The sequence below is a fragment of the Solanum pennellii genome, chromosome 9 (genome assembly GCF_001406875.1).
Source record: "Solanum pennellii chromosome 9, SPENNV200".
NCBI classification, from domain to species: Eukaryota; Viridiplantae; Streptophyta; class Magnoliopsida; order Solanales; family Solanaceae; genus Solanum; species Solanum pennellii.
In genome coordinates, this window is record NC_028645.1 from 12,061,552 (window position 1) to 12,077,938 (window position 16,387).

Consider the following 16,387-nt stretch of genomic DNA (forward strand, 5'->3'; position numbering starts at 1 on the left):
ATCATTTAAATCTTTGCCCATTTTATTTGAATTTCTTTCAATTTCAAGCCTATTCAATTGTGATCATATTTCAATCATAGTCACCTTTTCATTTCAATTGTAGATAATATTTATTTCAATTTTGGCCAATCCAATTTTATTTTTATGACATCATCTTTTAATCTCATCCATCCATTAATTCATTAAATCCTAGATCAAACCCTAACCCTTCATCTCTTATTAAATCAAAGATTGAGATTAATTCCTTATTTTTCCCTATTTTAAGCTATCAAAGATCTAAAAAAAATTCAATCTTCATCTTCTTACCCTCTCTTCAAGATGCCAGCGCCCTCTATCTTTCTCCCCCATTCTTTCCGGCGAAAGGCACCATCGCCGGTGAGCTCTACCTCTCGCTCCTCCTTCAGCTTCCTCTTTCCCTCTCTCCCTCATCTCCCCCCTCTCTTAGACCATTGCCTCCCCCTCTCTCTTTGTTATCTTCCTTTTTCTACGTTGCTCCTCCTCCTCTTCTCCTCTTCTCGACTCCAGCGGCTCCAAGCAACACCGGTAGGCAGCAACAACTGGCGATGATCCAGGCACAGCCTCCGCCCCATCCGTTCTTCCTCTTTTCTCCCCTCTTTTCTTTTACATTCTTCTTCTCCTCCTTCCCTCCTCACCTGACCGCCAACAGTAGCCATGAGGACCAGAAGCGAGCAGCTCCACTAGTGAGCAACTCTGGCGGAAACTGCCAGCAGCAGCCTATGAAGCAGCAAGCCACCAACAGGCAACCCAAGGCGGATCTGACTCCGGCAAAGGCTGCTCGATCCAGCGGAAAAGCGAACTCCGATGTAGTTTCCGAAGGTTTCAAGTGGGCTAAAAGATGGATCTTCAACAGATCCGTCCCGGTACTTTTATTTAAATTATTTTATCATCTGTTAGCAATCTTATTCTTTCTTTATTGGAAGTGCAATTTTTTTTTTTGAAGTTCTATGCATATATAGAAGTTATCTTAGTCCTAAAGTTGAATTCCTAGTTGAGATTGTGAAGTCACTTGTTGCTCGTGCGATTCATACTATTGATAATACCTTTTACTCTAAATATGCTCAATGAAAGTATGCCTCTGGACTCTAGTTTTGATTTGTTGATATTTTAAGAATAATTATGCAAGATTCATGGTTAATTATGTTATTCCCTTTTGGTTACATTTATTAATTATGTTATATGTTTGACATTTATTTGAGAACTAGTTTGCACGTTTATTTTTTATTATTGTTACATAATTTAAAATTGTGCTATCAAATAGAACATGTTTAAATCAAAAATATTAATTTTATCAATTATATTTCATGTATCAAGAAAAATAAATAAAAAGGGATTGCGCATTTGGCATCAAGCAAAAAGTATGTGAAATTAATTAATATAATATAGTCTCCTTTAACTTTGTATAAGTCTTTTTTATGATCTAAATATCAGTGATAACCTTTTATAGCCATAAATGAATATTAAAAATACATGCACACTTATTTATGAGAAACGATAGAGTGAAATATTTATATTATTTAAGGTTCTAAAATTAATAGACAGTACTATCAAAATTGTAAAAGACTAAAAGCAATTACATTTAATAAATAAAATTGGTAGATATATAATCTAAACATTGAACTTCATACATACATCTATTTCAAAAGCTCATAATAATAGCTAAAAGATTACAACACCACAATGAGTTTATTAGAAATGCAAAAGAAATTAGAAACAACAATAATCTTCGTGATGGAGAATATATATCGAAAGAGATACGAGGACTTAGGCATGTTTAAAAAGAAGTCTTCAAGTTCCTCTCCCCACCTCATGTATTCTATTTTTTCATGTCTTTTTTGCCTATTATAGATGGAATAGTTTTTTGATTATCAGTTGAATGACAATATCTTTCATTTTTCAATGGTTATCACCTAGTTCTTAAATAGTAGTAAAAATGTCTGTTTAAATTCTATATTTTCAGTTCTAAATAGTCTTTAAAATATAGATAGATGGAAAGATGAAAAATACAAATCATAGTTAGACTTAATAAGAGAATTAACATTACCACTAATAATTATTGATTTGAACTTGGAATCTAGTCTTGAAACACAAATCATTATAATTAGTAATAAATTGAGGAAATTACAAGTCATCTCAATAATGTATTACTAATCCATTCATATATAACACACTTTTAATATTTTAGTAATAATAAATCATATAAATAAAATCAGTGGCATTAATCGGATAAATGGGGGGTCACTCTTTTCATATGCCAGTAATTATTCTAGGATATACATGTACAATTAAAATATATCTTTTCACATTCCAAATATTTAATTATTTCCTTATATTTTAATTAAGAGTTACTTTAAGGAAATGCAAAATTCATCTACATTTTTATTAAAATGATACAATTTAATATTTAAACTAAATAATTAAATGCTTTATAACATTTTAATTTATAGAAAGGGTAAAATTGTGTAGTTCAGCTTTTAACTTTTTTTGTTCCCTCTTATAATAATATATGATGTTGAATGGGCTTTTTTAGTTGAATACTAGAACAATTTGATGTGTTTGAGATTAAGACTTTCTGATAAATCGGGATTGTTATTGTCTTTCCTAAATTAAACAGAAAATTCTTAGAACCTCTCTTTGTGAATTTTAGGATGATGAATTAACACTTTTAATTTAATGTTCATTGCTTATGGTAAAATAATTTTACTCTTCCTAACCTTATTCTTACTTTTTTATAATAAAATATTTGTTTAAGTCTATTTTTTTGTTCCTTGAAAATAAAGAAAACAATATTAATAGATCCCCTTTTCCTTGTATGGAAACTGACTCATTTCTTACTTGTTTAAATATGGTAAAGTAACTATTTTGGCTCTTCTTTATTTTCACTTGTTTATATTTGGTAATAACCTATTAATAATAATAATTTAAAATCTTATTTGGCTTTTCTATTTAAAGGAAAATAATATTGTTTTTCCTAATTTTATTCTTGTCATATTAGATTTTTTACTTGTCTATTTTGGTAAAAAATAATTTAGAATAAAGCTGATTTTATCTCTTCTTTATTTAAGAAAAAAATAATTATTCCTATCTTTTCATTTGCTTACTTGTTTATATTTGGTAATGGTATATTTTCAAAAATATTTCTGATTTGGCTCTCCTTTAAAATAAGGAAATTGGTATATTAATTGATTCCTTTAAATATTTCTTTTCATTATATGATCCCCCTCTTTGCTATATAAATAAGACCCCTCCCTTTTATTATTTGACACAAACTCATTCACTCACTTTCATCACTAATTCTCTCATTGCTCATTCACTCACTTTCATCACTAATTCTCTCATTGCTCATTCACTCTCACATCCTAATACTTGCCCATATACTCTCTGTATTCTAAAAGAATATAAGAATTTTCTACGAAATATTCAAATGCTCTCTTAAATGTGTTGCTGTAATGGTTTGGAAAATCTATCAATACTTCATTGTTGATAAACCTTCTGCGTAATTGGTTAGCTCTGTTTCTTATTTTAAATTTTATTTTTATTTTATTATCATTGTTTTGTGTTGGAAACAAAAAGGAAACATCCAAGTTAGTTTCCTTATCCTTTCTCCCTATGTGTGGTAATATGTCTATGCCTATGCTTTGTCCTTTTTATGTCTTCTGTGTGTTGTTTATATATGTATATATGAGTAATTTTTTACCATGAGTATTTTATATTATCATTATTTCTCCATTTTATATTTGTTACATTACCTCTTCTAGCAGGTTTTGAACTTAGAGTTCAAGATGTTGAAGAGTCGCCTAGAAGAAAATTTTAGATGAAACACTTTATTTTAACGTGTTTACTTGATTCATATTTTTTAGTATTTGTAAAACTTGCTAACTTCATATATGAAATAAATTGGGGATCGTATAAGGGGAGGGGAATTATGTGTTATCTATCTTTTATCTAGCAAACTTTTCCGTGTTTGAAAACAAGTCTGTATGTTTTATTTTGACTTTCCAATCTCCTAGAATTCATGTTCTTAGGAATCACTAACTAATTTCTAGCATGCGAACTCATTTTGAAAGGAATAAAAATTTTAAATGTCAATCTTTCCTTTATTTGTAAATGTGAATTTTTATGAATAAGTTTCAAGATGTTCACTTAGATACCATGCTTATGGGATCTAATTAAATAAGATTTTTCACTAAAGTCATTCTCTAATAATTTTCAGCATTTTAAAACAAGATAATATGCTACTATTTTCAGTTATATGTAAAAGAACAAATTTCTGCATACATTATTATTTTGTGTTTCTTCCTAAAAATTGTCATACTAATTTGCCTAGAAAAAATCATTAAAAAAATAATAATAAATATTTTTCTGCATCATAATTAACCTCTTTTGCATCTAAAATCTGCTCTATATTAATTTCTGCATTGTACTTATTTTTCTGTCTAAAAAATATTTTTTCAACATTTATAATAAGTATGTAAATCCATCAATGTTCTAAAAGCAATTTTCTGCATTTATAACAAATTTTTTACTTAAAAATATTTTTCTGCATCAGTAATAAATCTATTGTCATCCTTAAAATAATTGTATACCTTAAACAATAAAAGTCTAGTGTTCTAAATAATATTTTCTGCCTTAATAATTAAATTTTCTACTGCTTTGAAATATATATGCATGTGGGATCACTTCTTTACTGCTTGGAATCAAAAGATAAAAATCTTTTATAAATTTATGCTCACTTTAATTATTTTGAAACTAAAATCTGCATCAATATCATATTTTTTGTTATCTCATAATTAATTTTTTGTTATTATAACTTTGTCTGTTCGTATGCCACACACTAACATGGAGACCTTTCACAATTATGTGCTATATGTAAGCATGTATAATTAAAACTTAGAGGCCAAATTGAAGCTTATCATGCTAAAATGACTGTCTTGTTTATTTGACTTGGTGTCTAGTAGGGTCTTATATTTTATTTTGTCTTAACCTACCCTATTAAGAGTCCAATGCCTCTTGGACATTAAGTTGGGATGACTAGGCACCTTATAGGTACGAAATGCATGCGGTGGTGGGGTAGGGGTAGTTGGCCCTTTGGAGATGATGACATCGACTCAGGCTTGAAAAGACAAAATTTAGTTTTGTCTGTCCCTATACGGTAACCTATCGGAAAATAAAAAGAAAAGTCGAGTGTTGATCCAAAAGATCTCTTAGAGTCTCCCTTCCGTTTATCCCTTCATTTGATTGAAATTATGTTTATATGGGGTAGTTTAAAGCAAAAAAATAATCATTTGCTTATTTATTTGTCCCTTTTCTATCCTCTTGCTTTTGTCTTTTTTAATGCTTAGTATATATATTTTATTTATTGTTATCACTTAGACTCACGTGCTTAAATATTAAAATAATAATAGGAGCTACTTGTTCAACTTGTTATATCACACAGTCTCGCATGTTTAATTAAATAAAAATGATCTTAATTGTTTAATATTACTATTACCTAGACTTGTATGTTTAAATTAATAAAATATTTTTGATTTTTCAATATTGTTATCACCTAGAAAGCATGTGAATTAAATAAATAAACAACGAAGTGATCTTCTTTGCTACTTGTAACTCTCACATAAATTGCATGAGATACGGTCGGGGCCCACACTTGTGGACTTTGAGGGATGCCTAACACCTTCCCCTCAAGGTAATATGAACCCTTACCCATTTTGATGGTTCGTTGACCTTATCTAGACTTAGTTAGGTTAGATAGGTTCCCTAACGCGCCTTAATTCGTTAGGTGACGACTCTTTAAAATCCAAAATTGCAGAAGAGTTTTTAGTTCGCGATAAAACCTATTTGCTTAGTTATGATTGTGATGAAATGGCATATTGACTCGATGATGTTGAACTTTCCTTGAGTTGGAGAAGGTAGTTCCTCCTATGGTTATTTAAAATGATGAGTTTAGTGCGTAATGGGTTGTGGATGTAGCTTCTACTTCCTTGTGTTGCATTATTTATGTCTTGAGATGGAGTTGATGTTTCCTCCTTTGAAATGTGCATTATTTTTATGTTGCATGCATGATGGCCTGCGAGCATTGAGTCTATAATTTCGTAAGGTGTCCAAAGTGTCATTCGAGGATGAATATTTTCAAGGGGGAGATATTATAACACTCCTGAAAATAGTAGGTGAAACTAGAGCCTAACGTGAGGGTTAATGTCGTGAGATAAGGGCAAGGGCCAAGGGAGAGGATGAAAACAGACCACTCACCCCAAGACACTGCCCTAGTGACCACGATACGTGGTGGGGACCATGGATTGTGGTGTGTCATTATAGCCTGCACTATGCTCCCGAAAATCTGCCAGAAAAAGGATCTTTTTCACAATCCACTTCAATTCTCATGGTGATTACCATGTCTCCTGAGAAGGCTCGTGGAGAAGAGTTTTCCCAAAAGGAGAAATCTACCAATTGGCATAGTAACTTTCTCAACTTCACTACCAGGATCACGGCTTGTGGTATTTACTACTTCTCGTGGATACCTTCATGAATATGAATTGGGAAAGGTATCTTGTGTCTTAAAACAACCTAGATCAAGTCTCAAGGACCACGAGAGGGACCATAACTCGTGGTCTTGACCAAGACTCATAGAGCCCCTCTAGGTTGCCTTTGTCTAGTGAGCTTCCTGCTCTAATTTCCTAGACACTGGCTCACATTCATAAGGGTACCACGGATCGTGCTCCTCACCATGGCTAGCGATGGTGGCTCGTGACACTTGGGCGTGGTCAATTAATGAAGGGTAGTTAAGTCATATCCTTTTTTAGTTCAATTAAGTGAGGTTGTTTTGGGTATTTTTAGAGGTAATATATAAGATGTTTTAAGTCAAAATTCACCAAAAAAACTAGTCATTATACTAAAACACCCAAATCAAACAAAAAGTTCTCTTCCTCTCAATATTTCTCTATCTAAAACTCATAAAAGAAGAAAGGTGGAATGGAAACTAGTGTCAGGAGAATTCAAAGGTTTATCCTCAAATTTCTTAGATTTTTTTAGTCATATTATGGTGGTTTTTAATCTATTGGTAGCTTTCACCCATATAGTCCCTTCAAAAGTTGATTTCAAGCTTTCAATTTTCCCCGAAACCTAGGGTTTTAATCTAAGTCATGGGTTCTCTTTCAAAACATTTTCATTATTGATTTACGGTTGATTATTGTAGATTATAGCTGAATTGGTGATAAATTTTTGATTTATGATGAAATTCCACCAAGAAACCATGACTCCCCCATATATTTAAGTTATGAATTCATAATGTGGGTTGAAGGATTACAGAAGTACGTCAATTAATTATGTTTATATTGATTTATTTACTAAATCATTATTTTCCCCTAACTAATGTAGTAATTCTGTATGTTTGGATTGACTTTGATATATGGCCTTGGAGGGAAAATTATGATGTATTGTACATAAAGATGAGAATTGAGTATGAGCATATGATTCACCTAGAGAGTAAAGATCCTATTTATTATTGTGTAATGGTTGTATCGTTGTAAGACCATTCTCCCTCTACCCTTACACATGACTATGTTTGAAATTTCTACGACCATGATAGTATTGTTGTGTTGAATGAAAGGCTATTCTCATGAATACACTATTAATATGATGTGAAAGGTTTACTCACATATTAACGGTTCTAATGTTGAAAGGACATTCTCACCTAATAAATTTATGAGCTATCATGACACCATGTTGGTTTGAGTACCTAGTGCATTCTTTCAGGATTATGAACTTAAATAAATACTTAACATGAATTTTAAAGTTTATAACTCTTAGCCTCGAGTGGATATGAATATGAGATGGATGTTTTTATGCTAGTTAGTCCAGCTTCCCCACATAGTTGTCTCATGAGATGGTAATCTTCTACATTAGAAAATACGGGTATCTAGTAACAATCTCCTTATCTCATATCTACGTTCCCGCATAGGTTTTTAGCTGGTTGATCCACCTAAAATTTTGTACATGATTTCTACCTTAGGCAAGTAGGACACCTCTTTTTGGAGTGGGGTAATATGTCGGATTCCATGTAGCTCACATGGTCTATATCAATTAAGGCTATATTTCCATATATGAAAAGAACATGACCTACACCAATGACTTCTTAAGAAGTGTACTTAGTGTGTCTGAAAGGGGGGGGGGGTATATGGAACTTTATTTATCCATTGCTTAAGTAGTCTTTGGAAAGGGGTTATAGGATGGTTTCCTTATGCTACTATGATATGTGAATTTCATGTATGATATGAATTTTTGCTAATTATAACTTCATTCATTATAAGTTATGAATATGAATGTTTCCTTATCTATGAATGTTGTCTAATGATGAGGTCAAGGTAATATATGTAGGATTTTTGTGACATTAAAGTGGTACTTGGCATTTGGTTGGGTTATGGGATCTTTCCTTTGCATTTCATTAGTATAGATTTGGTTTTTTTTATAATTTAAGTTAAAAATGCATCATTTCAACTAAATGTCTTGTTTGAGCACTTTTTAAGGATTTTAATGCATGTTCCGGTCGTTGAGGTATACTTTGCTTTTCGAGTAGAGTTTGGATTGACTATTCTTCCCGCTCGGTGAGTCCTCATGGTTAGAGCACAAGACTTATTCAATTTTAGATTTTATCTTACATTTATTTTAGAGAATATATTGTCAAGGGTTATGACTTCTATTGCAATTCTATTGTAGAAGATGGCTCATTCAGATAATGTCTAGACTCTTACTTTTGATATTAATGAGAAGACTTTGATTGTAAAAGTTTTAAATTCTGCATCATTTTTTATGTTTATTGTTATGCTATGTGATAAGCTAAAAAACTAAAAATAATCATTTTTGGGAAGAAAGGGAAAAATCTAGAAAATTTTCTAAGTTCAAGAAGTGAGTTTTTGTCATTTTCAAACGGTCATAACTCCTAGCTCAAGATGCGTTAGAGGTATTTCTCGATATGGTTAGAAACCCATGGAGATATTTTTCCAATGCCGTTGATTTTGTGCATTTTCGATATCATTTAAGGGAGATATGCTATCGGAAGTTAGGCAATCAGATTGAGGAAGGTACCAATCCGGATTTAAGGAAGGGCAAACTAGTACTTCAACCAATTTATTTCTTATTTTACTTTAGGGATTTATTTGGGGTAAAAGTAGCTTTTTCATATTAGAAAGTTTAACTTACGCTTAGGGCTTGGAGAATAATGAAGAGGAGAACGAATGGGAGAAAAGTCAAGGATTAACCAAGAATGCTAAGAATTTGCGTGTAGAATCCGTTGGGGTGATCCCTATCAAGGTATGTGAGATCTTTTGTTTTGGGTTAATTCATCTACACAGCAAACTTGTTTCAATTCAATGGTTTCAGAATATTTTACATGATTAGAAGTGAATTCTTGATGAATTTTGTACCATCCCTATTGGTTGAGTCCTTTCGATGCCCATTCATGTTGATTCATAATTTCCAAGTTTTTTTTCAAGTTTCATCTAGTGTGTATTGAAGATATTGATGGTCCTAAGGGTTTGGGAATAGAAGTATGGAGGATTAGGTGATTTAGGATCAGAAAACGAGAGAAGAAAGACGTTTAGATGCATATGGGTATCACCAGACGTAGCGCGTCCCATCTGCGCCAGAAGACATGGGGCAGCACACCTATAGTGTGCCACAAGGGTGCCTCAGACCGACAGATCTGGCGCGGTGCACCCCGAACATGCCCAAATCGGTGTCTTTCACCCATTTCTGTAGTTTAGCCTTTTTACGCCCTTCTAAGGTATCTAATACCTTCTAGTAATTCTAGTTACTTCAAATAATTTCTAAACACCTAGAAATAACCAAAGAACATGAACCATAACCTTGAATCCATAATCTAGTTATAGGAGAGTTAAAATCCAAGTTAAAGAAGTTAAGAATGACGTCTAAAGTTAAAAACCTAATCCAAAGCGAAGAGTTTAGTGGTTTTTAAAAGTCTTTATTGAACGTTTTAACATCGCTTTAAGTCCCAATTTTCAATGAAAGTAAACAGTAAAAAGGTTGAAGTCTTTCCTTTAGGAAATATAAGGGAACTACATATTCCCTAAGAGTTGATTTAAGACTCGAGATTCAAGTTAATCAAATAGTTAATAGATGAGTTCATTTCTAAAAAGTTATAGGGAACTAAGTATTCCCTAAAAGTTTATAAATGTTTTCAAATTTTAAGTTAAACGGAAACTAAGATTCCCAAAAGATTTTTTTGAAAAAGAAGAGGGGAACATTGATTCCAAGAGAGATTTTTAAAGCTAAGTGTTGAGAAATTATTTCAACCCAAACAAAGAAAGTTATTTTTAAAAGCATGAACTAAAGTACATTTTGGGAGTAGTATTGAGCACCGATGTGGGGATGAGAGTTCATATAACTTAGGTCTCCATGAAAACCATGTAGTCATCATGGGTATTAACGGATCATACTTTCTAGATGATCAAGTCAATTAAGCTAGTGGGTCCACTAAGTTAAGAAGTTCTATGCGATGGCAAAGTATAGGACAATTGTGGCAGCCTTGGTAATAGGTTGTATAACCACTTAGGCTCATAGTGGTGGTTGTCGGTTAGAGAATCTCCCATAGAAACTATATTACTATATAAATAAGTTAAATTGAGTTTGTTGTTTCATTTTCTTTGACGAACTAAGTTTTTACATTGATTTACAAGCTTTTTATATTGCAGGTGTCTTATTGTTTTATATTTAGTCATGTTATTCATGAGTTGAGCAGTGCCAAGGTAAGTGGTTTTTCTTACTCTTTTCAAGCTTAAGTTGTGTTAGGTTTCTTACTTGCATACTCATACATTCAATATACTAATGCCTATTGGAATGCATTATATCATTATGAAAATGTAGGTGACCAGAATCAGCATCATCTAGTGCCTCGTTGATCCAGCTGAGAACTAAAAGTAAGTGGTGAGCCTCCTTTGCATTCTTGAAGACACATTTACATGCTTTTTAGTTTTCTTTGTAGGATGTTGTAGGGTCTGTCCCAACATCCATCTTAGTATTATAGAGGTTTCATAGACAGTCAGAAATTTTAGTTTTAAGTCTCTTTTTATTTGCATAGCATATATTCTATTGTGAGACTTAAGTGCCATTTTGGCAAATTCATTTTATTTTAAGTTATCTTTATTAGAAGGTGAATATTCGTGAGCAAAGAGTTTTGGCTTTTGAACAAGGGGGAGACGGTGTGTTGAATTATCAAGGTAGATTGGTATTAACAAGGGTGGGTGGACTCCAAGAGAGGATTATGGAGAAAGCTCATAGATCCAGATATTCAATTCACCCGAGTTCCACAAAGATGTACCGCGAATTTGAGAGAAGTAAATTGGTGGGAAGGTATGAAGAAGAACATTGTTTAGTTCGTTGCCAAGTGCCCGAATTGGCAAAAAGTGGTAGTAGAACACCAGAGGCCTAGAGGGTTGGCTCAGAATATAGAACTTCCAGAATGGAAGATGGAGATGATTAAAATGGACTTCACCACAGGCTTGCTAAGGTCTCGCAGACAACGTGATTCAATTTGGGTGATTTTCAATAGAATGACAAAATCATCCCATTTCTTTCTATAAAGACCATTCATTCGGCATAGGATTATGCAAAGTTATACATCTAGGAGGAGTTGAGATATCATGGAGTACAGTTTTGACCATTTAAGATAGAGGTGCACAATTTATGTTCTTGAACTCTTTCGAGAAAGGTTTGGGTTTAAAGTTTAATTAAGCACATATTTTAATCCACAGACAGATGGGAAAGTAGAGCACACTATCCATACCTCAGAAGATATGTTGAGGGCTTGTGTGATTGATTTCAAGGGGAATTTGGAAAATTACCTACCTCTCATTGAATTCTCTTACAACAACTACTACTATTCATGCATCCAAATGACTCCATATAAAGCTCTTTACGGGAGAAGATGTAGATATCCTATTAGGTGGTTTGAAGTTGGTGAAACAGGCTTGATAAGGCTAGATCTAGTTCATGGAGAAGGTAAAAGTGATTCAAGAGAGATTTAAAACGGCACAGAGTCGTCAAAATCCTACACATATGTTAGGGGAAAGCCGTTGGAGTTTGAAGTGGATGATTAGGTATTCATAAAAGTTTCACCCATGAAGGGTGTTATGAGGTTTGGTAAGAAGGGGAAACTTAGTCCCCCACATATTGATCCTTATGGAATATCCAAGAGAATTGAGAATCTAGCTTATGATTTGGAAATAGCACAAGAGTTAGCGTAGTTCATCCGATATTTCATATATCCATGTTTAAGAAGTGCATGGGTGATCCTTCATTGATTGTACCAACTAAAAATGTTGGAATTAAGGATATCCTATCCTATGAATAGATTTCGATTCAGATTTTAGATCGCCAAGTTCGCAAGTCAAAAACAAAGGAGGTTGCGTCAGACAAGGTCCTTTGGAGGAACCAATTTGTTGAAGAAGAGACTTGCGAAGCTGAACAGGATATAAACAAGAGATATCCACATCTCTCTGAATCCAAAAAGGATGCAGATTAAAGTACTAATTTTCTTCTTAATAATAAACAATGAGTAAACATGTTGTTACTTGCTTTTGATTATTTAGAGTAAAACTTGAGGTTATTATTCTTAGATTAACGAAAGAAATCTCATTGGAGGACGAATGTTCCAAAGGGGGAGACATTTAAATATCTCATAACTCTAAGTATCTAAGAATAAGATCATAAACAAAAATAATCCCTTTTGGTAAGAAAGGGAAAATCTGGAAAAAATTCTAAGTTAAGGAAGTGAGTTTTGGTCATTTTAAAACAACCATAGCTCCTAGATCAGGATGAGTTAGAGGTATTTCTTCATAAAGTTGGAAAGCCCTTGGAGAGGTCTTTCTAATGCTGCTGAGTTTTTGCATTTCTCGATATTGTATAAGGAGATACGCCAATCGGAAGTTGGGTTGTAGGATTGAGGAAGGTCAGAATCCTGATTTAAGGAAGGGAAAAATTGTGTTTTCACCAATTAATTTCTTATTTCATTTTAGGGATTTATTTTGGGTAAAAATAGCTTTTGTCAGATTACAAAGTTTAACTTTACGTTTAGATCTAGGAGAAGAGAGAAGAGAAGAAGCAAAGGGAGAGAAGTCAAGGATTCAACAAGAACGCCAGGGATTTGCGAGTGGAATTCGTCGGGAGTGATCACTATCAAGGTATGTGAGATCTTTCGTGTTGGGCTAATTTATCCACACCAAAAACTTGTTTCAATTCAATGGTTTTGGAACTTTTTACATGATTAGAAGTGAATTCTTGTTGAATCTTGTTGAATCCTTATTGGTTGAGTTGTTTGAATACCCATTGATGTTGATTCATAAATTCCAAGTTGTTTTTCAAGTTAGATCTATTGGGTACTGAATCTATTGATGATCCTAAGGGTTTTGGAAGAGAACTATGGAGGTTTAGGCATTTTAGGATCATAAAGAGAGAGAACAAAGATGTTCAGGCGCATCTAGGTAGCAACAGGCGCGGTGTGCCTCACCTAAGCCAGAATGCCTGGGGCGGTGCACCTACTGTGTGCTTGAAAGATGCCTCAGACAAACTGGTCTGGCGCAGCTTGCCCCAAATGCACCCAAATCGGTGTTTTTTGCTCAGTTGTCGTAATTTCGCCTTTTTAAGTCCGTCTAAGGTATATTAACTCCTTCAAGTGATTCTAATTAGTTAAAATGTTTTCTAAACACCTAGAAATCACCAAAAAGAAGGAATCATAACCGTTAATCCATAATCCAATTCAAGTAGAGTTAAGATCAAAGTCAAAAAAGTTAAGAGTCAAGTCTAAAGTTAAGAAGCTAATCCAAAACAATGTTCATAAAAGTTTTCTAAGAGTGTTTACTAAACTGTTCAACTTTGTTTTAAGGCTCATGTTTCAAGTTAAAGTAAAGAGTAAAAAGGTTGAAGTCTTTCCTTCAAAAATATAAGGGAACTAACTATTCAGTAAGAGTTGATTTAAGACTCAAGTTTCAAGTTAAGCAATGAGTAAATATTTAAGTTCATTTCACAAAACTTATAACGGAACTAAGTATTCCCTAAAGGTTTGTAAGTGTTTTCACATTTCTATTAAGAGGAAACTAAGATTTCAAAAAAGAGTTTTGATCAAGAAAAAGGAACATTGATTCAAAAAATGCTTTTAAAGCGACCTGTTGAGAAATTAGCTCAACCCAAAGAAAGAAAGTTATTTTTAAAAGCATGAGCTAAAGTACATTTTGGGAGTAGTATTGCGCATCGATGTGGGGATAAGAGTTCATATTAACTCAAGTCTCCATGAAAATCATGTAGCAATCATGGGTATTAAAGGGTCATACTTTTTAGATGATCACATAAGTTAAGCTAGTAGATCCACTAAGTTAAGGAGATGTGATGGCAAAGTATATAAAAGTTTCAGCAGCATGGGCAACACGTTGTATCACAACTTAGACTCATAATGGTGGTTTTCGCTTAGAGAATCTCCCACATAAACTATATTACTTCATATATAAGTAAATTTGAGTTTGTTATTACAATTTATTTTAACGAACTAAGTGTTTACATTGTTTTACAAGTTTTTTTATATTGCATGTGTCTTAGTACTTTATATTTAATAAAGTTATTCATGAGTTAGCGTTCAAACTCCCATACTCATACAATCAATGTACTGATTTTAGTTTTTCTACATCGTATCATGATGCAAAAGCAGGTAACCAGGATCAGCATCATCCAGCACATCGTTGATCCAACTGAGCACTCGAAGTTAGTGGTGAGCTTTCTTGCCTTCTTGAGGACACATTTACATTCTTTTAAGTTTTTTATAGGATATTATGGGGATTTTCATAACCTGCATCTTAGTATTATAGAGGTTACATAGACAAATAGACAGTCAGACATTTTAGTTTTGGGTCTATCTTTATCTGCATTATAGATACTCTATTGTGAGACCTAAGTGCCATTTTGGCCAAGATATTTTATTTTAGGTTCTCCTTATGAGAATGTTTCTTGCTTTAGATTGAGTTAAGTATTCGGTTGAGTTAAGTAGGTCAGGCCAAGGGTCCGCTCAAGGTCGGCAATAGTGATTGAGTAACAGACATGTTAGGGTGTAGACTCGGGGCGTGACAGTATGAGACCCCTTCAAGTTCGAATACATCGTGTACATCTAGGGGGTATCCTTGGGCCGTGACATAAATTGGTGGTGAAGTGTTAATGTAAAGCAATGAAAGCTAAGGAGAAAGTCAAGGAAATTATCGGCATAAAGAAGAAAACAAGCTTAAGATGTTTAAGGTAGGCAATCCTGGTTGTCGCCAATACCGCTCGGCGAACTGTTGAGTTACTGTTTAGCTCACCCAATGTTCTAGTGTGCCAGCCTTAAGGATGAACCTACTTGGCGATAGAAATGGGCAGTTGGAAGATCGTTGACCTACTCAGTGGCATCAACTTTAACCGCCTAATGTCAAAGAACCCCTGAGGAGTGAGAGCCTATGAAAACTGGTGATGGACAGGATCCCCGACCTTTTTGGCAAGATCAACTTACTTCGCCTAATGAACTTGAAGGACAAAAATTGGGAAACTATAATTTGAATTTTTAAAAGAAAAAGAGTTTGGATTCCGGAAGTCTGTACAATATTAGTTTTCTCTTAGTTTTTGAGATTCCTTTGTTAACTTTTAAGCTTCTGTGACTTGGTTGAGGGAAAAAATTGGGTTTATTATTTAATTGTATTTGAAGCATTGGAGAACTCGAAAATAATTACTCATCTCATGGCTTATATAGTTGGTAATTGTTTCTCTTTTTTTATGGTGTGTAGCTAAAACCCCAATTATTGGGGTGTAATCATAAAATTATTGGCTTAATTAGCTTATGGGTATTGTTTTTTACTAATTTAAATGCTTAATGAAAGTTTATTTAATTGATGGTTTTTATGAATCTATAAATTGAAGTTGCAAATGCAATTCTATCTTAGAGTTCTTTGCTTTCTTGAGAAAAAGGTTTTAGAACCACTGTTTTCAATTAATGATTGTAGTTATTGGGTTTATGTGGGTTCAACTTGATAGAGTGAATCTTAAACTCAATTCTACCTATTTAGCTCGACTGAGTAGATAAATTAAGGTTTTGGAATTTTATATTGTTAAGCTTGCCGAGGTTGGACAAACGTCGATTGAATCGTAGTTGTTGTTCGAGAGAAAGATATTATTTTATATATAGTCTAGCCTACCTACTGAGATTTAGCAATCTTTGTAATTTTCAATTACCCATACAGAGAATTTAGTCTTTAATAGATCACATCCCAGGAATACATCTTTAACTTGTTGATTTCCCTTGTTTTCGTATTTTTTTAGCTGCTAATTAACAAACAACCCCCCCTCC

General features: G+C 33.2%; 1 protein-coding gene across 1 annotated transcript; it reads left to right on the forward strand.

Moving 5' to 3' along the window:
• The first annotated feature begins 228 nt into the window (after positions 1 to 228).
• LOC107031709 lies at positions 229 to 15,873 on the forward strand. The gene is made up of 4 exons (XM_015233163.2): positions 229 to 881; positions 10,725 to 10,778; positions 10,897 to 10,949; positions 14,729 to 15,873. The coding sequence occupies exons 1-3, from the start codon at positions 564 to 566 to the stop codon at positions 10,918 to 10,920; spliced, it is 396 nt and encodes a 131-aa protein (XP_015088649.1). The 5' UTR covers positions 229 to 563; the 3' UTR covers positions 10,921 to 10,949; positions 14,729 to 15,873.
• The last annotated feature ends 514 nt before the right edge of the window (positions 15,874 to 16,387 follow it).

Bases quoted from the DNA above. Each gene is read 5' to 3' on its own strand.
- LOC107031709 (XM_015233163.2), top strand. From the start codon at position 564: ATGATCCAGGCACAGCCTCCGCCCCATCCGTTCTTCCTCTTTTCTCCC. The intron at 882-10,724 runs GTACTTTTATTT...TTTATATTGCAG, and splicing joins TCTTCAACAGATCCGTCCCG to GTGTCTTATTGTTTTATATT. The intron at 10,779-10,896 runs GTAAGTGGTTTT...ATGAAAATGTAG, and splicing joins ATGAGTTGAGCAGTGCCAAG to GTGACCAGAATCAGCATCAT.